The sequence below is a fragment of the Lepidochelys kempii genome, chromosome 9 (genome assembly GCF_965140265.1).
Source record: "Lepidochelys kempii isolate rLepKem1 chromosome 9, rLepKem1.hap2, whole genome shotgun sequence".
Classification (NCBI taxonomy): Eukaryota; Metazoa; Chordata; order Testudines; family Cheloniidae; genus Lepidochelys; species Lepidochelys kempii.
Window position 1 is genome coordinate 95,947,246 of NC_133264.1, and position 23,832 is coordinate 95,971,077.

At 45.6% G+C, this 23,832-nt stretch overlaps 1 protein-coding gene across 9 annotated transcripts in view; it reads left to right on the plus strand.

Annotated features, from left to right (window-relative positions):
• The first annotated feature begins 6,618 nt into the window (after positions 1-6,618).
• ATP11C (ATPase phospholipid transporting 11C (ATP11C blood group)) overlaps positions 6,619-23,832 on the plus strand; it is a 122,025-nt gene continuing 104,811 nt past the window's right edge. For 2 of the 9 annotated variants that reach the window (XM_073358407.1, XM_073358408.1), the window contains exon 1: positions 7,741-8,301. In XM_073358407.1, coding sequence (XP_073214508.1) covers positions 8,125-8,301 — 177 coding nt within the window. In that variant the 5' untranslated portion in view covers positions 7,741-8,124. Of the gene's footprint in view, positions 7,199-7,740; positions 8,302-23,832 lie in introns of those variants that run through there. The other 7 variants (XM_073358415.1, XM_073358416.1, XM_073358409.1 and 4 more) reach the window with 5 other exon arrangements.

Sequence of the window (23,832 nt, forward strand, 5' to 3'; positions counted from 1 at the left end):
ATTAACAATGGCAATCCAGCAATGGAGACAGAGGAGTTGTTGAAGATATTTTTATGAGGCTATATCTCACCTGATTCAAATATTGTTTTTGGTGTTGACTTGTGTAAGATAAGCGGAGGGTCATTTCATGACGACAAAGGCATGCAAGTATTTATTTCTGCCTATGGAGAAAGCTGATGCTAGAGGAAGTCACACAACAACTGTAATATTTCAGAAAATCAGAGAACACATCTCCCACACTAACCATGTCTTCCCCTAGCAGGAGGATGAAAAAAGCTGAATTTGCCTCTTGCAACACATCTAGCAGAAGCTGACAGGATTATTTGCAGGTCCTTAGTTGCTGGGCTCAAGCCTTGAGAAGTAGTCAGAATCCTCCTTCCCAGTGCTAGGCAGTTTTCACTGTTGACTGCCAGTGTGAAAGAGAGACAGACATAAGGAGTCAAAGGGCTCAATGTCTGCACTGCCACTGGCCTAAGATTACTGACACCCAGGGCAAACGGAAGTGAAGGGGAAAGCGGCTTGTGAACAACTTAGCCCTTATGCCAAAGAATGACAAAACAGCCTCTCCCCAGCAAGCCACAAAAACTCACTGCTGTTGTAATCTCCAGTCTCGCATACTAGTTCCTTCTGGGCCTAATGTTAGACAGAGAGACAAAGATGAGTCCTGTCAAATTCCAAAGCTTTAGGGGAAAGGAGAACCCTTTTTGGAAAGTGAATGCATCTCCTTCAGTCAATCTTTGCTTCCATTTCACTCTTGCAGTAAGGAATGAAGGAAATAAGACCTCAGTCTGCCTCTCCAATGTACAAGACAAGACTGAGAGACACAATAAACCAAGACAAACGACCACTCTAGAGCCTGCGGGACTGTGAAAATGGCCAGGCAAAACTGACCTGTCGCCTTGCTGACAACCACTTTATGCAGCAGACATAGATGCTTGTGTGAATTGTAGCTGTGACTGAAGGATGCTCCCTTAGCATATTTTTCAAATTTCTGAGGTAATATGAAAACCATATAGAAGTTCCGAAGACTTTAATTTTAAACATCAAAATTCATTCCACATGGTGCTTTAGGGCTGATTGTACGGCAGTGGCAATATGAGATTTTTTAATTTTTTTTTAACGTGCCTGATTGCTAGAAGCAATAAAACCTAAGCAGATGGTTTGAGTGAAAGTGAGATTGTACATGGGCGTCAGGGGACATATAAATCTAAGCTGGTGACCTGGGTCAACAGAGGCTGGATGAGAGGGAGAGTTAAACCCTGATTCTGCAAAGCACTTCATCATGTACTTACCTTTAAGCGCACATATTTAAGTGCCATTGAAGTCAATGTACATGCTGAAGTGCTTTGGCTCATGGGCCAGAATCATGTAAAAGCAGCGTTATTAGAAGAGATTCTGGCCTGTGTATTATTCTGTATGAGGAAAGATCTGAATAAATTTAATACTTGAAGCATATGATTATATACTGTCTCTGACCAAAATACAAACCTACCTACTCTAGTGATGGGAGGTTCAGGAGCAATGTTCGGAGATGAGGGAGGACACCATATTATTCATGCTGTCTAATCCATATATAGCTCACAGGAATGGAGTCTGAGCTCCCAGATTGTCTATATTGATGAGAAGGAGTACTTGTGGCACCTTAGAGACTAACCAATTTATTTGATAATTTATTTATTGATGAGGTTTTCCCTACAACAACCCCAGTACCACCTTCACTTTTACCCTAGTCCCTGATATGCCCAATCCCACATTCTGATTTCTGGTGAGCCCATTCTCAAGGAACTTTCTACCATTGCAATTTTCCCTCACAGGCCTGCTGACAGGGGGGGGCCAAGTGATTTAAAAGGGCCTGGGGCCCCCCAACTTAAGCAAGCTTCCTGTTTGTGCTCGCTCTGTGCCACTCCCGGAAGCGGCCGGCACATCCCTGCGGCCCCTGGGGAGGGGATGTCTGCGCGCTGCCCCTGTCCTGAGCACCAACTCCGACTCTGCAGCTTCCATTGACCAGGAACTGCGGCCAATGGCAGCTGCCGGGGTGTTGCCTGCGGGCAGCGGCGCACTGAGACCCCCTGGACCTCCCGCCTAGGAGCTGCTGCCAGAAGGGTGAGCCGGTCACTTTCGGGAGCCACCTGACGTAAGCGCTGACCTCCTGACCCCCTTCTGCACCCCAAACCCCTGCCCCAGCCTAGAGCCTGCACCCAAACTCCTTCCCAGAGCCTGCATCCTGTACCCCCTCCCACACCCAAACTCCCTCGCAGGGCCTGCACCTCCTCCCTCACACAAGCTCCCTCTCAGATCCTGCACCCAGCACCTTTGGGTTTTTGCAGTTAGACAGTTGGCTGCCAAGTGGAAGCTGTGGCTGTGCCGGAAAAGCGTGCCCAGCAGTGTGGCCGGCAGCTCCCTGGGCACCAGCCAGCATAGGCGCACCACTGCCCAAATGTCAGGCAGACCATGTCTGCGCGGGCGCAGTTTGTTTGTGCATGGGGGCCCACTGATTGTTCTGCCCTAGGTCCCAGAATTGCTGACAGCGGGCCTGTTCCCTCACAATAAACCTGAGGGATTTTTTTCTGTGCCTTTTTTAGGTTGCTTGTCCTTTAGGTGTTCCCTGATTTGTAGGGGATTAATATTACTGTTTATATAATAAAGGTTATAGGTTAGCCAATTGATCAGATCAGAAGATAAGGTTCTTGTTCCAGAATCAGGCTACAAAGAGTCTTGCAAGGACCCCCGAGATGCATGACTCACACAAAATACAGCCTGAGAGACTTTTATTGACATAAATGGAATAGTAATCAAATGGAGAAGTAATCTATCAGAATGAAAAAGGAAATGATATTGTTCTAGAAACAACAGTGAGAGAAGATATGATGAAAAATTATTAATCCACCCTCTCAAATCACCCTGCCATTATGGCAAAATTAAAAAGGATAAAGCCCTTTAAACAAAATTGTTTAAAAATGCTATACACTTAAAAATATTAAGTTCTAGACTTAAGAGTTTCTTGGAATACAAGCCAAAACTTGAGTGAAACTAAATATCCTGGAGCTTTCTGAGGCTTTTGCTTTGCATTCGTTGTAACAAATGTCAAAAATACCTATTTTTATGGGTTTTACTTGTGATTATAGGCTGCATGTGTAGCAACACCTATAGTTAAGGTTGCCCGACACTTTCTGTTAGAAGACCCTATTTTCAGCTGCTTCTAACTTTGCCAAACTTAAACTGTTCAGACTTAAATTTTCCTCACTGGGTGTCTGCCTAAGGCTGAATTTTTTGGGGGAAGTTCAAGCTAAAATGGTCAAGCCATTTCTGAGAACGAGCTCAGGGAAAAATAGATTGTTCTGCCCTTAAAAAAAAAAAACTTGCAATTGTTTTGATGCGAAGCTTGAGCATCTCCATACTTTGGAACCATAGACATGACATTTTGCAGGGGCAGTCAGCCTGGTGTCGGGAATGTGCCCTTTGCCATCTCCATGAAAAGCCATCCACATTTGGCCAGGTTATATGCCTCTGAAAAATCTTACTTTGCACCTGCTCACTAAAGTCTTCTCAGTGTTTGGCAGCTAAAATCTCTAAAGTCTCTGTCTGCACTGAGCATGCTCCAGCTCCGCCCAGCTCATATGGAATGACCAGACTATGTGTGTGATATCCCGGGGCTGAACATGACCTTGCCTGCAATTGCTCCTCCTGACTTCAAGGGCCATTGTGGTACGAAGTGCTGGAACTGAGAGCAGGGAGACTCTCTCTTGGGCTCCCGATATTGGCATTCTTGTTGTCAAGGCAACGAGTAGGAAAAGGAGGTGGGGCCCTGACTCAAGTACAAAGCGGGGAGAAGAGGTGGGGAGATTAGGAGTTGGGATAGGCAGGGGCAATGGAAGGGGGAGGATAAGAAATGGAGAACAGAAATGGGTGGGAACTGGGGATCGGGTGGCAGCAGTGAGGGTTTGGTGATAGATTAATAAGGGAAAGGATGAGGTGGGAGTCAAGGCAGGGATGGAGTAGATGGCAGAGACACAGGCTGGGGATGGGAGAGATGGGTAAAAGCTGGAGGAGGTGGGACAGCAGCTGGGAGGGGACAGGCAATAGGAGCAGAATGACAGAAACAAGGACAGAAGGGGTTATAAACACACTCCTTTCCAGAATATGGAACTGAACTCAGGATTATTGACTCTGAACATTCCTTTGCAATCTAGCAACCAGCTGGGTTCAGTGTGGTGGCTGACCTACATGAAAGATAACAGCCTTCTACTGCTACCAGTTAGACTGTTAGGTCATATAGTAGAGGAATGTGCTGTGGCTCTAAAGATCCCAAGTCCACTGATCACCCAGGTGGGGAGTTGCTATAGTTCCACATGATGGAAATTATGTTTGTTTGTTTTTTAAAAGACAGGATATTACACCCCAAAAACTATCTTAAAAAAAGTTACAGTTGCAAACTCAAGCACTCAGAATTTAGGAAATGCTAGAACTATGTTTGCCTGGGCAACCTTGCTTTGGCTTCCTTGTATATCCATTATGATACAGTCTTTAATTACATGAGCCCATACCATTTTCCCACTGGGCCCTACACTCTGCATTTGTACATAATATTATTATAGATTATATTTTTACCAATAAGGGCATAACAAATAACTAGAGGGCTTGATATGCCATCCTTTACTCACATAACAATACTATCATTATATAGCACTTTTCAGTGGTAGATCTCAAAGCAGGCCCCTATCCTTATCTCCCTTTGATTGAGGCACAGAGAGGAAAAGTGACCTGCTCAAATTCACCCAGCAGGCCAGAGCCAGCATTTAGAAACCAAGCTACCCTGACTGTGCTTAAGACTGTGCTCTAACCACTAGGCCATACTGATAGCACAGTAAAGCCTCAGCGTTACAAACACCTCAGGAATGGAGGTAAGGTGACCAGATGTCCTGATTTTATAGGGACAGTCCTGATTTTTGGGTCTTTTTCTGATATAGGCTCCTATTACCCCCCACCCCCTGTCCCGATTTTTCACATTTGCTGTCTGCTCACCCTAAATGGAGGCTGGTTGTAAACTCTGGAGAAAACATTCTGGCGGTTCTTTCAAAAGTGTACAACTGAACACTGAATTAATACAGCTTTGAAACTTTACTATGAAGAAGAAAAATGCCGCTTTCCCTTTTTTTAACAAGTTTACCTTTAACACAGCACTGTGCTGTGTTTGGTGTGTGTGTGTGAGTTTGTGTGCGCGCGTGCTGCTGCCCACTTGTGTACTTCTGGTTCCAAATGAGGTGTGTGGTTGACCAGTCAGTTTGTAAATCTGACTCTGAGGTTCTACTGTACTTAGGTATATGAAGAACACAGAACAGTTTACTTCTGGTAGTATTTTGCTATTTCCTGTAATCTTTCCACTTTTTGGGATATTGCTGTGCCTCTTAATATCAAATAGTCGATAGAATCATAGAATCATAGAATCATAGAATATCAGGGTTGGAAGGGACCCCAGAAGGTCATCTAGTCCAACCCCCTGCTCAAAGCAGGACCAATTCCCAGTTAAATAATCCCAGCCAGGGCTTTGTCAAGCCTGACCTTAAAAACCTCTAAGGAAGGAGATTCTACCACCTCCCTAGGTAACGCATTCCAGTGTTTCACCACCCTCTTAGTGAAAAAGTTTTTCCTAATATCCAATCTAAACCTCCCCCACTGCAACTTGAGACCATTACTCCTCGTTCTGTCATCTGCTACCATTGAGAACAGTCTAGAGCCATCCTCTTTGGAACCCCCTTTCAGGTAGTTGAAAGCAGCTATCAAATCCCCCCTCATTCTTCTCTTCTGCAGGCTAAACAATCCCAGCTCGCTCAGCCTCTCCTCATAACTCATGTGTTCCAGTCCCCTAATCATTTTTGTTGCCCTTCGCTGGACTCTCTCCAATTTATCCACATCCTTCTTGAAGTGTGGGGCCCAAAACTGGACACAGTACTCCAGATGAGGCCTCACCAATGTCGAATAGAGGGGAACGATCACGTCCCTCGATCTGCTCGCTATGCCCCTACTTATACATCCCAAAATGCCATTGGCCTTCTTGGCAACAAGGGCACACTGCTGACTCATATCCAGCTTCTCGTCCACTGTCACCCCTAGGTCCTTTTCCGCAGATACAAGGGTTTGGCATGTCAGTCCAGCAGTGCTCAATAAATGAATAATTTGTCCCCAGGAGTGCAGGCCCTTCAGGGGCAATCCTTGTGCGAGTAAAGCCAGCCGGTGGTGGCTCTAGACGTGCAAAGCAGTCCAGGAACCACGTGTCCATGCTGACCGGAGTGAGGTTGCCAACATAGAGGGTCACAATAGGGGGAAATAAAGGATGATGTTGGTTTATTTGTATTTATTTTTAAAATAATCTAAAGCTCAGGCGATCTGGCGGCTGCCCTTGCCCTGCGGCAGCTGCGGTGTGTTCTCCCGCGGCAGGAGCTCTCCTGGCGAGCACGTTTAGAAACCATATTTCAACCCCGCCCCAGGGCTTAGCTGGAGCGGTGGCGGCGACTCTCGGGCTGGTGGGGAGACTACACATCCCAGGCTGCTCGAGGGAAGGTCCCGCCCCTCCCGAGAAGCAGCCAGACAAAAGCTATAGGGGGAGGCGCGCTTACTTAGCAAGAGAAAGTGGAAGTAAGCGGGGAGGGGTGGCTGGGCGCAGGGGCGAAGCGAGGGGGGGGCTCGGAGGCGCGTTCCCCGCAGGAAGCGGCTTGCGCGCCCTGAGCCTTGGAGAGGTTGGGAGCGCTGCGCCCTAGCGCACGGGCCCCTCCCCAGCTCAGGCAGCGGGGCTCCGGGGTGGCGTCCGGTGCCGCCGCCGCTGCTGGCGGGAGGGAGAAGCCGCTCAGTCCCCGGGGCCGTCTCCGCGCCCTGGAGCCGAGCCGGTGGGCGGGGAGGGAGCCCAAGCGCGGCGCCCGGCGCAGCCTGGCCATGGTGCCCGCCTCCCGGCGGCGGCGCCCGGGGGGAGCCTAGCGGCGGCGCCCCGGCAGGCGAAGGAGAGCCCCCGGCGTGGGGCGGCAATGCGGCTGGGAGCTGCGCGCCGGTGACCGTGGTGGGGCGCGGGGAGGTGGGAAGCTTGTGGCCGGCCCTGGCGCTGCTCCGCCCGCCGCAGTGGTTTCCTGCCGGGGCTTGTACTATCCGGCTGCCTGACTCCCTGAGCCGCCTCCGCCTCGCAATGTTGCGCTGGAGCATTAATCGCTTTGTAAGTACCCCCTTCCCCCCCCCCCATGTTCTCTGGCTGGTGCTCGCTGTTCAGAGGCGCAGCGGGGCAGGGACCGCTTCTGGGGCGCACGCCCCCCCCCCCCCAGCCCCCGGGCCCGGTGCAGTGTCGGGAAGGCACCTGGCAACATCGCAGCTCACGGGCTGATCAAGCAACCCCTTTCGCCAGTCCCCCCCAGTGAAATGAAATGAAGGCACTGGGCATTGCCCCAGATTAGGGGCTGATCGCATGTCTCCTTCTCCAGCCCCCCAAATGCGGTCCCGCCAAGGGACAGTGCATGTCCTCAGCCCAGGAGCTGATAGCCCCTCCAGATGCATCAAACTGAAGGCACGGTGCAGGATGGAAAAAACAACAAAAACCAGGTTGCTCTCCCTTCCCCCTAAATGCTGATTGTAGCCTACCAGGCTCGATGGGATTGGCAGGTGAATAATTCCTCCTGATCCTGCAGAAATAATGACCAAAATCTGGCTTTTGATTGTCTGTGCCATCTCTGTCTTTTGTTCCCTCTGTCAGAAGCAAATGGTCACCTCCAGTGGTCACTGACACTGAATACAAAGGCTTAATAAAGGGACTTTTCTGCATCTCTTTGTGGCTATGCCTGCAGGTATCATGGGGCTAATGGCAGTAGGAACCAAGGCAACTGCCTAATATGTGCATATGCTGTACATCCACTTTACAGGACAGGCAAAAGGAGCTGAAGCTGTCCGGAATGGGAAACCTGTTTTAAGCAACCTCCCCTCAAACCAGCAAAAATCGGTTTCCTGGTAGTGGAGGAATTTAAAGATCAGAGAAAATTGTACTAGGAACCTTGGAGATAATTTACATGGTCATGTAAAACAGGGACTTGCCTTTTGGAGGTGGCCCTTAGCCGATGTTCTACTGTGTGTGTCTCTGGTGGTGATCTAGGAATGTGGACGAGGATGCTGCAGGGGGGCATAGCTTTTCCTCCAGGCACATCACTGCCTGGTGTCAGGAACAAAGTTTCAGAAGCTTGCAACAGAACCTCGAGCATACCCATGCTTGCGCACAAAAGGAACAGGAGTTACATTTACATGAAATGTAAAAACAGAGTGCTGAACTCAAAAGTGAGTAAGTTTGGAGCCAGTTTGCTAGAATACAGAGTAACACTAGAGCAAATTAGCCTTTGCAAGCTGTTAGACCAGGTGGTTTTTTTGTTTTTTTTTGCAACAGCTGTTCCTTTCTGCAGAGTACAAATCCGTTATTACTTACACTCTGAAGTTGTGGGCAATTGGATTGTAATTCTTCCAGGGATGAAAAAAGGACCTGAACTGGACACTATTTAAATCTTTATGGAAGAAAATTTCTGAGTAACTAACCGTTTACAATACCTGATGTAAAGATCTGTTCAGGGTCTAGGGTGTTGTGTTTTTTTGTTTTTTACAGTTTACTTGTTACGGAAACGTTTAGAAACTATATTTAGATGAAATCCTTCCTTGAATATTGTGAATATTTGCTTATCTTTGACAGAATTTCTATTGTTTTCTTGTTTTGGAACGCTGTAAAAGCCATTTACATCTGGCTAGAAGTTCTGCGTCACTATTTCATGTTTTTCAGCATTAGATTGTCCTAGAATAACAAATAATACCAATTGAACTTTGTTATAGAGACAGTATTGTTTAAAGACTTGTACAGGAAAAAATATTAGAAATGTGTAGTTACAAAATGAAACATTTGAATGCTAAGAAATACTAAGTTAATGTTACAGTGGGATTGGCGGAGGTGCGGGGGAGCTGGGGTGTTCACATGTCTGTGTGGAAATGTGTGGCAAAGGTTCTTTGGCAAATCTGAATTCTGACCCAGTATACCCACCTCCTGTTGGAATTTATGATTTCCTTGTTTAAATTGGTATCTGATAGGGTAACATGATGTGCGCAGTGTTATGTTGTGTGGCTTGCGTGTACTTTCAGAAGCAAAGTGAGCATGTATCATAATCTCTTATTTTTTGAAGTGTATTGGGGTGACAATGTGGGGTATTACAACCCCTGCATATATGAGAGGTCTGATGTAGATTGTGCTGCCTTGTTTATATCAAAGGAGTTGATGGGGGAGAGGGCTGTTTCTGGATTGAGTATTGAGGATGACAGATGACGTGTTCATGCCAGGGGGGTTCACTGTCATTTGTACCAGCGGCTGTTTCTTGCTCAGCAGCCTTTGTGCAGCGTGTGGGAGATATGCATTTTCAACACGGGGTTGAGAGGTTGTTTCATTTTGCAAATGCAGATCGGGTTTTCTTTGTTTGCAGTATGGTGGCTCCTTGGGTCATTTTTCAGTGGTCAGTGGACCTCTGCTGAAGAGGAGAAACTGAGTGAGGCAGTTGAAGAAAAAGCTATTCTGTTTACTAGACACAGTCACAAAATGTGGACAATTTCCAGAAGAGAGGCTCTCTGGAAGTTCTCTGACCTAGTACCCAGCTGCCCTCTCTGGGCCTGATTCACCATTGTCCTGCACCTTGTCTAGCCATTTACATTGGTGTAAAGAGGATGTGAAATGCTACCAAATCAAAACAGTAATATTTTGCATTTCCTGTATGCCACTATAAATTAATACACAACGTGCAGAAAGGGCAGTGCTGAATGGTTCCTTCAGTCAAAACTGTCTACACGTACTCAGAAAGATTCTGCAAAGCTACCTCTGCAGGTGGGATGGGGACATTAAACATACAGAACCCTATTTAAAGGGCTCCGATTCACCCAAGTTTTAAAGGGGTGTTAATTTGTAGTTTCAGGATGGATGAGATTATGGGTTCAGAGTTAAGGTTGTTAGCAGGACCTGAACTGTGCATTTTTGTACTTTATAACAAGTCTTCATTACTTCATAGGAAAAAAAGTTTTAAAATAAGTGTTTCCGAGGTCATATTAAAAGCATGTCTATTTTTAAAAAAAAACAAAAAAACGCTTGTGCATTCCTAATATCTTGGTTCTTAAGACTGAAAGAATTTAATCAAATTTACACCTTTTGCACCTAACGTGTTTTACACTCGGGACTTCATTCTGCTTTGCCAATGAAACTAAATCAGTGAGTTTCGCCTTCTAATTCTTCTTCAGTTGTGCAAGGCTGCAGTGTTTGCATTGCAAATGTTAGTGCCTGTAAACAACAAAAATAAGCTGATTTCATTTGACTTAAAACAACAAAAACAATCTTTTTTTTTTTTTTGAGGTTTTTTTTTTCATGTCTTTAATTATGGATAGGGTTAGCAAAATTCGATTTTTTTTTTTTAAATAATTTTGACGGATAAGATCAACATTGGGGTTTAAATTTTCACAGTTGGGTGACATGGATTTTAAGCTTTTTTTCAGTTTTTATCAATGTATATTTTTACAGTGGTGGGAAATAAGTGTGGGTGTCAGACACTTATGTATTGACAGTAGATGCTGAGATTCAAAAAGTTAAAGCCTTATAACCGTTAAAACTCAAATTGTCAACATCATGTCAAAATATGTAAAGTAAATATCCTTAAATCAAACTCTAATAATTTCTCAAGGAGCATTTTTCTTAATGTGCCTATCTGGCAGTTTCAGTTATCATTAATGAAATTTTTTTTGTTGGTTTGTATGTGTACGGTGAAATTGACCTTCACTGACAAAAATCGAATCCTTTCAAGCCTACTTATGGTCAGAGCACACCAGTGTTCTTAAATGTATATGTTCCTCATCTGTGTCCAGATTTGGGGTCTGAATCTGAAGAGTTGTCACTACTAAGCTTTGACAGACCCTGTCTCATCTGTAAAAGCAGTTAGCTACTGATAATCCCAATAGCGTGGATATACATCTTAATTTAAAGCAGTTGTAAAGGTGCCAGCCAGTAGGTCTGGTAAGTATGTCTTGTCTCCAAATATAATGACAGGTTTCAGAGTAGCAGCCGTGTTAGTCTGTATTCGCAAAAAGAACAGGAGGACTTGTGCCACCTTAGAGACTAACAAATTTATTTGAGCATAAGCTTTCGTGATGAAGTGAGCTGTAGCTCACGAAAGCTTATGCTCAAATAAATTTGTTAGTCTCTGAGGTGCCACAAGTACTCTTTGTCTCCAAATAGTATGTTAAAGACCTTCAGTACCACTGAACCTGCTTTGAGCTTTTCATTGTGATCTCATTACTTGGGCTGAATTTTGTAATTGCTCGTTTTTCCTGTGCAGCAGTCATTGTGTGGAGTCCAGAGTCTTAGCATTATTACAGTAGACAGTTTATTTAGGAGTGTAATTTCTAGCACAGTGCAGAACTAACAGAACCGATTGGGATTATGTCGGGGTTTATATTTTTATACATGTGTATTGTGGGAGAACTGAAGAACTTCTGGAGGCCAAATTATACCTCTCAGCTATAGCTTACTTAGTTAGAAGTATAAAACTGTTCCAAAGTTGTTGCTATTGAATCACTGGACTTAATTATGTTTGAGGGAGAGTTGAGGGCTATATTTGAGGCAGTGGTTTGACTAAGGTTTTGACTGAAGCATGGTTATAACACAGCAGCTCTGAAACTAATAATGGCTAGTCAGCCTGAACACAACTCCCAACGCTCCTACAGATACTGTAGAGTCTACCAGTTCTCGACAGAAGCCTTTTCACTTCAGAACTGTAATCTCAAGCAAACACCGCAAAAGAAGAAAAGAAATCCTCATAGCTGGCCTGAATGTTCCATAAGGACTAACTAATTACGTAAAAATTCCCCTGGGGTGGGGGTGTCAAGGTTCCTCCCCCACTCTGAACTCTAGGGTACAGATGTGGGGACCTGCATGAAAAACCTCCTAAGCTTATCTTTACCAGCTTAGGTCAAAACTTCCCCAAGGTACAAAATATTACACCCGTTATCCTTGGACTGGCCGCTACCACCACCAAACTAATACTGGTTACTGGGGAAGAGCTGTTTGGACGCGTCCTTCCCCCCAAAATACTTCCCAAAACCTTGCACCCCACTTCCTGGACAAGGTTTGGTAAAAAGCCTCACCAATTTGCATAGGTGACCACAGACCCAAACCCTTGGATCTGAGAACAATGAAAAAGCATTCAGTTTTTTACAAGAAGACTTTTAATAAAAAATAGAAGTAAATAGAAATAAAGAAATCCCCCCTGTAAAATCAGGATGGTAGATATCTTACAGGGTAATTAGATTAAAAAACATAGAGAACTCCTCTAGGCAAAACCTTAAGTTACAAAAAAGATACACAGACAGAAATAGTTATTCTATTCAGCACAATTCTTTTCTCAGCCATTTAAAGAAATCATAATCTAACACATACCTAGCTAGATTACTTACTAAAAGTTCTAAGACTCCATTCCTGGTCTATCCCCGGCCAAGACGACTACAGACAGACACAGACCCTTTGTTTCTCTCCCTCCTCCCAGCTTTTGAAAGTATCTTGTCTCCTCATTGGTCATTTTGGTCAGGTGCCAGCGAGGTTACCTTTAGCTTCTTAACCCTTTACAGGTGAGAGGAGCTTTCCCCTGGCCAGGAGGGATTTCAAAGGGGTTTACCCTTCCCTTTATATTTATGACAGGGGGGGAGGGAGGGAATGCTTTGAGTTGAATTCGGCTGCTGCAGATGGGATACTTCTTCCAGAAGAAGTTTTCTTGATGTGGCCAAACAGCAAAAACGTTGAGCGAGCAGAGAAATATTCCTAGATTTGGCACAAGGCTGAGTTAAATTCAAGTCAAGGTCTGGGAGATGTATTTCAATGCATTACAGCTAGAGCCAACAGCTTTGTCTCTGCAGTTTTGAAATGTTAGTGGTGACCACCGACCGTATTTTCTATTGCACAATGAAGTTAACCCAATGTCTCAGGCACAAATATAAAATAGACTACAAAAGTGTGCACACTAGCCATTATTATTTTCAGTGCTGCTGTGTTAAGGCCACGCTTCGGTCAAAACCTTAGTCAAACCAGTGCCTCAAATATAGCCCTCAACTCTCCCTCAAACATAATTAAGTCCAGTGATTCAATAGCAACATCTTTGGAACAATTTTACACTTCTGACCAAGAGACCTGTAGCTGAGAGGTATAATTTGGCCTCCAGAAATTCTTCAATACAGGTGTATAAAAATATAAACCCCGATGTAATCCCAATTGGTTAGCTCTGCACTGTGCTGGAAATTACACTCCTAAATAAACGGGCACAATCTACTGCAATAATGCTCAGACTCTGCACTTTGCACAGGGTCTACCCCTGCATTGTCACTGGTGGCTAACTTTTACACATTTGTCGTGTTTGTAATTTTTACCAAATAAATATTGTAAAGCACTATTGAGCATTCTTTTGCCCTTCTGTGACCCAAACAAAAAAATCAGAATGTCTAGACTATTGACGACATTAAAGATTAAAAAAACCCCGACCTCCTCCTCTTCCCCCCTCCTTGTGTGCCTCCCTATGCCACCTTTAAAATACACTCCGTGCGACATCTTCCAGGGATACTGAGATTCACCATCCTTAAGGACAGACTCTAATCTCTCCGACAGAGTGAATTTTTCATGAGTGCAATGAGTTAAATTTTTATAAAACAATCTTAGCATGGTCTTGTTTTTAGTGCTTAGATTTAGGCAGTGTTAGCCGCAGCACTGGAGGATGCCTCAGGCTGCTCTGCAACCTCCAGCCTGAAATGACTGGAAGCTTCCTCTAAAGCACAAGGGGGGAAAAGAATGATTGAAAAACCTGGAATGGAATTTTCTCTGACCTGCTTGGCTTGGGGCTCAGAAACGTACAAGGTACCTACCAACTGGAAGCTAAACCTACTAGTTAGAGGCAGGTGTGAAAGATAAAGGGAGGAGAGGCCCCACCAGGGGTAGTGCCATGGTGAGGCACCAGGTGTTGGGAAGGGTCTGGAGGCTGGAGTTTCTGCCAGGAAGATGTCCCTGGGCTCTGATTGTGGGGACCTTCTCCATGTGCTGACTCAGCTTCTGGCTAGAAGGTGTGAGACAAATTTTAAAGCTCCACCACTACCCCCAGTTGCTGAAAGGATGAAGGCGCTTTCTCTATTCACTCCTGGTCTTCCCCACAGAGAAGGGGTTGAGAATGGAGACCAGCTTCCTGGCTGCTGCTTTGCTGGGCGGGGGTAGGGTGGTCTGCCACTCTGTCTCCCAGCCGTCTTTCCTTTTGGGTTATCCTACACTATGCAGCCGATGAAGTGAGCTGTAGCGCACGAAAGCTTATGCTCAAATAAATTTGTTAGTCTCTAAGGTGCCACAAGTTCTCCTTTTCTTTTTGCCTACACTATGAGTAATTCCTATATTTGCTACTGCTTTCAGTTTTGCCAACTGGTAGCAGCATGAAACTGATTCTCTTGAGTCCCAGGATTCCGACTAGCAGCAGTGCAACTGGCTGGAGTCTTGCTAGTTTACTCTGCTTGGCTAAGCAATGAGCAGCAGCAGAGACACTGGAACTGTCTGTGTAGGCTCAGGAAGGCAGCATGGCCATAAGAGTGAGAAACATTGAAAAATAAAAGCCTTGGGCTGCATTGTTCTTCTGAGGTTCTGGCTGCAGCTGCAGCCAAATGGAGTCCCTATTAAGGAGTGTGGTGGGTTGCCAGACCTAGTGTGGAGGTGCAGGGCTTCTGCCTGGGTGTGCCTCAGGGATCCCAGGAGATCTCCTAGATTTGGAGGCTGGTCCTATAGCCTATTCCTGGAGGGAGCAACATGTGGGGATCTCTGCAAAGAGATCTTCAGAGAGACTCCTCTTCCAGTGCCCCATCCTGTGGGTTCTGGAAATGTTGGTCTTTGAAGAGACTTGCACGTCATGGCAGCAGCACTGCAGAAAAATTCAGTACCACAATTAAAATGGGTGGAAGATTGTCTGACATAAGGATAAAGCTACTCTGACAGACGCTGTCACTTCTCAACTAGATGGCTTCTGCCAGAGGCTCATAAATGGCAATGAATATTAAAACCCCATTTTCACATGCATCTCACAGCTTATATATAACAAGTGTTTCTTCCCTTATCAACAATGAGATTGATTATTGAACTTGGCTCAGTTTTCTTCCTGTAGATGTATTCTTATGTAAGGTTTAAAAAGAATGGGAGGAAATTAACTACCAGTAGTGGGAGAGGGTACAGTCAGAATATGTCGTTTATTTTGGAGCTGTTCCACAACTCTGCCTACATGCAAGTAGAAAATTTCAGGATTCTGATCTTCATTTCATAAATGTAAATTTAAAGTGATTTTGCTGAAGTCAATGACTTCACCTTTGTTAGTAAGATCAGAATTGGACCCAGTACATGGAGGAATCAGATGCACATAGTTGTTAATCTACTTTAAGGGATACAGCCAGCTTGAAATATAATCTGTTAAAAGGTTTCAGAGGAGCAGCCGTGTTAGTCTGTATCCGCAAAAAGAATAGGAGGACTTGTGGCACCTTAGAGACTAACCAATTTATTTGAGCATAAGCTTTTGTGAGCTACAGCTCATTTCATCGGAGTGATGAAGCTCACGAAAGCTTATGCTCAAATAAATTGGTTCGTCTCCAAGGTGCCACAAGTACTCCTTTTCTTTTTGTCCAAATCAGATGACTTAAAATGAGCTAATGCTGCACAGTGGTTAGGCTTTTTCAGCCATGTCTCCTCCGAAGTCCTATAGCAATAGCAGTGTGTTTTCCAATCAAAGATATTACCTCACTCACCTTGTGTCTCTCTATCCTGTGACCAACAGAACATATACTTAGGTCGCTGTCTGATCTAATTGTCACAGGTGTAAACGTGGGCAAATTCCTTTGGCTTGAGTGTTGTTTTGAATTTACATCCTGCAAATGAAGCTGGAATCTGGCTCCTGAAGTTTTTCTTACCCTCCTTAAGAATGTGAAAGATCTAAAAGTACGGAAGTTGGCATACACATTTTAAATCGGCTACCATTCGAATGGTGCTCGAATTAAAAAAATAAGTGGACAGTAATTTACAACCCCGTTTTATTTGGTCTTAAATTTTACTCCCCTGGACTTCTTGGGCATGTTACACTTTGCTGTAGTTGTGCTCTGAAGATTATTTCATTGTGTAATACCAAATGGATTGGTTTAGTTAAATCGCCTTCTTGGAGTTTTGTTAGTAGTTGCGAGGCTTACGTGCGGGACACTGAGCGTAGAGTTTGACCATCTTCACACCAGTGATACCATAATGTAAATCCCTTAACATCACTGGATCATCTGTGGTCTGGCTTAGTGGGAAGAACCGTCTCTGTGATTTACTTTCAAAAATTTAGGAAAGAAATTAGTGTTTAGCACTAAGATCTTCAAAGAGCCCACAGATTTCCTTCTGAGCCCGGGCTTTTATGTCCACATGTGCCTCTTTTTTATAGTTTAGATTCTTGTTGTTGTTTTTAGAGTAATATTTGTTTCAGAGTAACAGCCGTGTTAGTCTGTATTCGCAAAAAGAAAAGGAGGACTTGTGGCACCTTAGAGACTAACCAATCTAAAGCAGCAGCAAGCCCATAAAACCTATAAAACTTTCCTCTCCCCTCCCCCAACATGCTCCTCTCAGCCCCTTCTGAAAAGCCTCAGTAAATAGGCCTTGAAGCATGCCCTGAAGGTCAGTCGACTTGAGCTATTTTGGGAGAAGGCAGAAGCATAGCTCTGTTAAGTTTTCTGCTGTCTATCTCATTGTCCGCACCCAGCAATAGATTATGTTCTAACATAATGTGTTTGTTTTCTGGATGCCATAATAATGAATGTCCAGGAGTGATGCACTGGTGGTTCTCTGGTATGTTGTGTGTCTTGCTCACCTTCAGCTGTCTCTTTTTATTGCCTTCTGATACCCTGTCGTTTATTTCTTTCTTGTTCCAATTTCCTCGCCTCCTCCCCTCTCATTCCCCTCTGCTTTCTATGTGCATGTAACAGATGGGAATTTTCCTGGAACTCTGTCTGATGTGTGATTCACAGCCAGGCTGGCTTCACTTTGTCCGCACTAAGGAGTAAGCGAAGGTGGAGAGAGAGAAAATCAGGAATCTCTTTAAAAATAAAGGCAGTGGGGCACTCCAGGGTGTGCATTATTGCACCACAAGAGGACTTTTAGGGCTGCTGAAGGTAGGAGGACAGTCAGAGCACCCTAGGCATGTAATGATGGCAAGGCAGGGCAGGGCAAGCACTATTTCATTGCTTTTTGGGAATGCAGCTTTAGGGCATGGCTACATTTGCAGCTGCAGAGAGCGCTTTGAGTTAAAGCAGCCTTTGGAGAGCGCAGTAGGGAAAGCGCTGCAGTCTGTCCACACTGACCGCTTCAAGCCCACTGGCGTAGCCACATTTGCGGCACTTGGAGCGGTGCATTATGGGCAGCTATCCCAGCATGTAAGTGACTGCAACGTGCTTTTCAAATGGGGGGAGGTGGGGTGGAGTGTGACAGGGAGTGTGTTGTGTGTATGTGGGGGAGAGAGAGAACATGTCAGCATGCTGACTTGTAAGTTCAGACAGCAGCAGACCGCCCTTCTTCCCCCCCCCCACCTCTCTCTCTCACACGCAGCATTCCACAGTAATGGTTGCTTTGTCTTGGAGCAGTCAGAAACGGAGCTTTCAAAGGGTATATCCGCATTCCTGCAGCGATTCAAAAACAATGACGAGTGGCCACTTAAGGGGATTATGGGACCTTTCTGGAGGCTGATCAGAGGGCAGGAAAGCAACACCTCGTTCACACTGGTGCCGCAGCGCTCCAGCGGGCGGGCGCAGCAAAGGTTATTCCACTCCTCAAGGTGGAGACCAGCAGCGCTGTAGCTGCAGAGTCAGAGTGCTCTACGTGGGTCTGGGGCTCCTTTATTGCGCTGTACCTCGCAAGCGTAGCCACGCCCTTAGTTAATTTGAGGTGGGAGGCAAAGTAAACCTGCACTTCAGATTACAAGTGTAAGCATTCCCAGTCAGAGTATCTTAACATAAACACATGTAATTGAATAGGCCGTGATGTGGTCATTTATGGTCTGTTTGCCTTTGATTTTCAGAGGTCTTAACTTACAGTCAAGGGTTCATCTCAACTAAGCCCTGGTCTACACTACAAATGTATGATCAGTGTAACTCCATTGCTCAGGGGTGTGTAAAATCTAGACCCAGGAGTGATGCAGTTATACTGACCCAACTCCTGGTGTAGACCAGTGGCTCTCAAACTTTTTTACTGGTGATTCCTTTCACGTAAAGAAAAGGAGGACTTGTGGCACCTTAGAGACTAACAAATTTATTTGAGCATAAGTTTTCGTGAGCTACAGCTCAAATTTGTTAGTCTCTAAGGTGCTACAAGTCCTCCTTTTCTTTTTGTGGATACAGACTAACACGGCTGCTACTCTGGAACCCTTTCAAATAGCAAGCCTCTGCGTGCAACCCCCTACCACCCCCCTTATAAATTAAAAACACTTTTTTTATATTCAACACCATTATAAATTGTGGAGGCAAAGCGGGGTTAAGGGTGGAGGTTGACAGCTTGTGACCCGCCCATGTAATAACCTTGCAACCCCCTGAGTGGTCCCGACCCCCGGTTTGAGAACCCCCGGGATAGACACTCTCCTCGATGACATAGCTACTGCCTCTCAGGGAGGTGGAGTAGGGTTCCCCCAGTGGGAGAAGCTCTCCCATTGGCACAGGCAGCATCTTCCCTAAGTGCTTCAGTGGCCCACTGCAGCACTGTAAGTGTAGACAAGCCCCTTATTCTCATGCTTTGTCTTCACGCTCTCCTAATTCTCAAATAAAAACCAAACCAAAGTTCAGGTAAAAGTTTTGCAACAGCTGAACATTGCAACTTCAGACTTTGCATGTGGCAGACCTTCACCAGAGGAGAGTCCGTATCTCCCCCCCCCTTTTTTTTTTAAACTTCGCTTTAGAATTACTGCACATACCTAAAAGCAAGTAAACACTACAGGGTTTTACTTATTCCCTCTGCTGGTGTGGATTTGCATAACTCTGCACTGGGCCAAATTATGTAGTCCTTACGCAAGCAAACTGCCCTTTGACTTTGGCTCTCTTGCTGGAGTAGGGAATGTTGTATTTGGCTATAGCCACTGGTTCCCAATGGCATTTTTGTGTGTGTGAAGCCCCCTCTTCCATAGGTTTCAATCCCATCCTTCCCTCCACAACTTGTCCCATACCATGCCATGCGTGGTATGGTTATTGTCCCTTCCCCCCTGTTTATGCATTTTCTCCGTGTTCATTTTTTTTTTTTCAGTCACTGCTGTTTGAGGGGTGTGGAGAGAAGAAAAGGCATCAATTGTGTCTGTGAGGCTGGGAGAATTACGTGTTCTTGTGGCTGAGTTAGCACCACAAGAGGGACAAAGTTCTGTGTTGTTTTTCATACCTCACTCCTCACCGTAGTATCTGAGTGCTTTTCAGAAGCATGTTAAGCAACATGATTAATGTTTGTCATGTACGTATTCTCTTATCCTCTTCCCCAGGAGGTGAAGTGTGTGCAGGAGAGTGTTCTGGTTTGGATATTGTAATAATGTTGAAGTAAAAAGAAAATGGTACAGAGTTTAAGCACAGAAGTTTCTGGTTATCCGGGAATAAGGTACAGATTATCAAGGGGTGTGAAATTTGGTTTAGGAACGGGTGGCGTAAGGAATACATAATCTGCAATCTCCCCGCTTGGGGGTAAAAGTTTAATGGGTCAAAGTACAGACATTGAGATATGGGAGTATGTTGTTCATATAATGGCTATGTTCAGGTGTGGAATATAATGAGTGGATACGATGATGAGGATGGATTTACCCTCATTTGGTGGGATTTAATGTTCAGTGGGTTTATGGTTCCAGTTCATATGGTCCAATGGAAGAAGTCTCTCAGTCCCTTTCCCATAGTTGATGCACGATGTCGTACAGGCTCACACCTCCTGGTACTGTCGGTGGCTGGTGATGTGTTCGATGTAGATGTCCCTGGACCATCGGATGGCGTCCGAGACCATGAGGCGCCGCATGAGCTGTGCGTAGCATTGACCCATCCCGCAGGTCCGCAGCACACGCTTGTTGCAGGGGTCCCAAGCGCCAGGGCTCCGATGATCAGAGCGTCCACCTGCACCTCGTAGCCCTTCGCTCTCAGGGTGTCGGCCAGGGGGGCGTATTTTTCCAGCTTACGAGCTCGGGCTTCGCGGAAGGCCGGGGTCCTGTCCTCAAAGGAGACCGTGACGTCGACGAGGATGATCTTTTTCTGGGCCTCGTCGGTGACTATGACTTCAGGTCGCAACTGGCTGTCAGTACCGGGGATGGCGCGGTTCATGGCGACCTCCCCCAGGCGCGGTGTGATGGCTTCCACCAGGCGGTTCTGGATGGCGTTATGGCGAACCTGTCAGGCTCTGGAGTGGGCTACTATCATAGAATCGTAGAATATCAGGGTTGGAAGGGACCCCAGAAGGTCATCTAGTCCAACCCCCTGCTCGAAGCAGGACCAATTCCCAGTTAAATCATCCCAGCCAGGGCTATAAAGTAACACACACACACACATTGTTATACGTGTTAGCGCAGACGAGGTCAAAGAAAAGCGCTTTGCACTTAGCTTGGAAGGTGATGAGGTTTGTGGTAATTCCTTAGTTCAGCAGCCCACTGGCCCAAGCCTTCAGCCATGTATGTGCACAAGAACTGGTCCCACGCAGCCAGCTGCATTAGGAGCAGCTGCAGGGCTGGAGTCAAGCAGATAACTCTGAAGCGTATATCGGTTGGGTGGGGTAGAGCTGCAATCAAGCAGCTTTCCCCCACCCTCCCCTCTTATCTCTGTGTCTTGCCCCCTCAGGACTTGACTGACATTCCCAGGTTCGGAAACAATACCCTGGGCCGTTTAAACCCAAACTTTAACAGATCCTGGGCCAAATTGGAGGTTACAAAGTGGAATCAAGCATGTAATGTGAGCAGAATTTGGTCCACACAATCGGCAGTACTATTAACCCTTTGCATTTCAGGACTTTTATCTGCAAGCTTGCATAAATGTAGCTTCTTGTTTTTAATTTATATGCAATACTACACGCAGCACTAAATTAAAAGAACATTATTACAGTGGCAAAGTCAGAAGGTTGGGAAATGTCAGATTTAAGGCTTCCTGCTTTAATTCAGTCCCCTTGTGCATCTGCTTTCTGAGACTGTCTTTAATTACATGATCACATGCTATTGTATTGACAGCCTCATTTAGTGCACAGGTTGGACTGTGCTCGCGTAAATGAAAAACTGTTCAATATGTTGCTTTCTCATTGTTCAGTGTGTGGCCCTAGGACTTGTCTACTGCACAGTGTTCTGACCCTGCTCTGAAGGCAGAATTAATAATTTCCTATGGGCTTTTCTATGCTGCTCATGACCACATTAGTGGATTTATTTTCACAACCCCCCGGTGAGGTGAGGGGATGCTGTTATCCTCATTTTACAGAGGGGGGGGCAAGTCACAGAGAGATTAAGGGATCACTTTTACTAATTTTAGATGCCTAACTTGACATGACTAGGACCTAATTTTTCACAGTCCTTAGTTTTATATAGATTGTTATACGTTCAGAGCAGAGCTCCCCTTGAGTGGCAGCTGTGAGCTCTCCGCGCTTAAGGGTGTCAAGTTGGGCAACCAGAAACTGAGGAATATGCTGTGAAAGTAACAACCTGTCAAAAGTTTGGTTTTAGTGACGTACTTGTCTAGCATCACCTAGGAACTCTGGGTCAGAGGTAGGGATAGAATCAGATTCTCCAGAGTAGCGTTCAGCTACTTCCTGCATTCCCTGCCTTGTTTATTACACATCTTCCAATTTCTGCAGCAAATGAGGCAGGGATCCTCGAGAAAACCATTTCTTTTACTATACATTCCTAATTCATTTTGAGAGCAGGTCTGTCCTGTGTATTAAATGAGGCAGGAGTCTGTGGAAAAAATATTATGTGATCACGTAATTCAAGATTGTACCATAGTGCATACGCACAAGGAGTCTGAATTAAGGTTGCACGGGCAACCTTAATTTGGCATATCCTAATTTCTGAGTGCTTGACTTTGCAACCTTAATAATGTTCTTTTAATGTAGTCTTTTGGGTAATTCCCTAGGGATTTTTTTTTTAAAAATAAGCAAGCTGAAAAAACAGAAATTCTGTCATGTGACATCATATTGACTTCCGTATAGGACATCCGCAGGGTTGTAACCTTTAGATCCACCACCTAGACCCCTGCCACTTGAGCTGATGGAGTAACTGATAGCTGTAGTTGGTTGTCCTCTTCTGTGTGGATGAACACTACAATGGGATGTAACGTGTTTTGCTAGTGGGTTTCACGGGTATTTGCTGACAGCAGAGGAATGGTGAGACTCTGGAATCTTGGGTTCCATCCTGGGCTTTGGAGGTGTGTTCTAGTGGGCACAGACTCTCTTCTTCTGATTTCCCCCAGGCTTGACCCCCTTCTGCCCTGTCCCCACTAACTCATCCCTGTCCCTGTTCTGTCTCTTTCTCATCCCTGGCTCCCCTCACTGTCCCATTCTCCTTGCCTAGCCAATCACCGCTCATCAGGTTTCTCACTTTCGCCCCAGTCTTCTTGCTCAACCACTCCACGACTCATCAGGTTGTCTGTCCACTCCTTTCCATCTCCCCAGTCTGGCTCTTGCTCACTCTGTATTTCAGTTGGATGGCTTACTCCTCCACGCTGCCTGGGTGCCAGCAGAGAGGTCATTGAGAGTACTGGAAAGACAGGACCCCAATTCATGTGCATGGCCCCACCCTGGCTGGGAGTGTTACAGGGAAGGTCCTTTTGTACGTCTGTAGGTGTGTGCTGGGGCATGCTCCGTCACCCTGTGGGGATTGTACATGTGCAGTCTGATCAGCCTCAGGGGTTTTGAGGTGCGGGTACATGATCCAGGGCATGTGGCGATTTCAGCTGCTAAATTCTAAGAAGTTGCAAACTACATTTCCCCTCCTCCCCCCCAACCGCTTTTCCCACCTCCTCCAAATGAGACGATTATATGTTGGCTAAATTTCAATGGATCCTTCTAGGACAGCAAAAGGCACATCCTTGGCATAAAAACAACAAGGAGTCCGGTGGCACCTTAAAGACTAACAGATTTATTTGAGCATAAGCTTTCGTGGGTAAAAACCCGACTTCTTCAGATGCTACCCCCTGATATTTGTCATCCTTGGCATAAAGACTGTCTTCCTACCAGATTTTAAATATATGCTCCGAAGCATGGGGGGAAACCCTATGCTACTGGAAGGCACCTTTTCTTTTAACATTGCAAAACAGCCTGTTTTTCCTTAGCCTGATTATTTATTTAAATCAAAACCTGTTTTTCATTGTGGATCATCTGAAAAGTATGCGTTTTGCATTCCAAGGTCTGGGGTGGGGGGACAAGGGAACGGTTTCTTGCCTGGCAGGTTTTGCAAGTGGCTTAATCCGGTGAAAGAAATATAACATTCTTCAGGGCCTTCTGCCCCCCTCCGCTGGGAGGCGTGGAGAGGAACAAGAAAGGAAAGGAGCAGAAAGGGGTTGTGGTAACAGGCGCATGGTGAGCGTATAGAGAGGTGGCACACTGGGGACCTGCCCAGAGAACCAGTGGGAGCATGACTCTGCCATGGGGATGGGTCAGGGCTAGTGCAGGGACTGGGCCTCCAAGGCTGTTCAATCCTGCCACTCCTTTTAGGCAGGTGAGTGAAGGATTTCAAAGTAGGAAGGAAGTTGCTCCTTTAGTGAAGAGGTTGATGACAATCTATCTGCCACTAG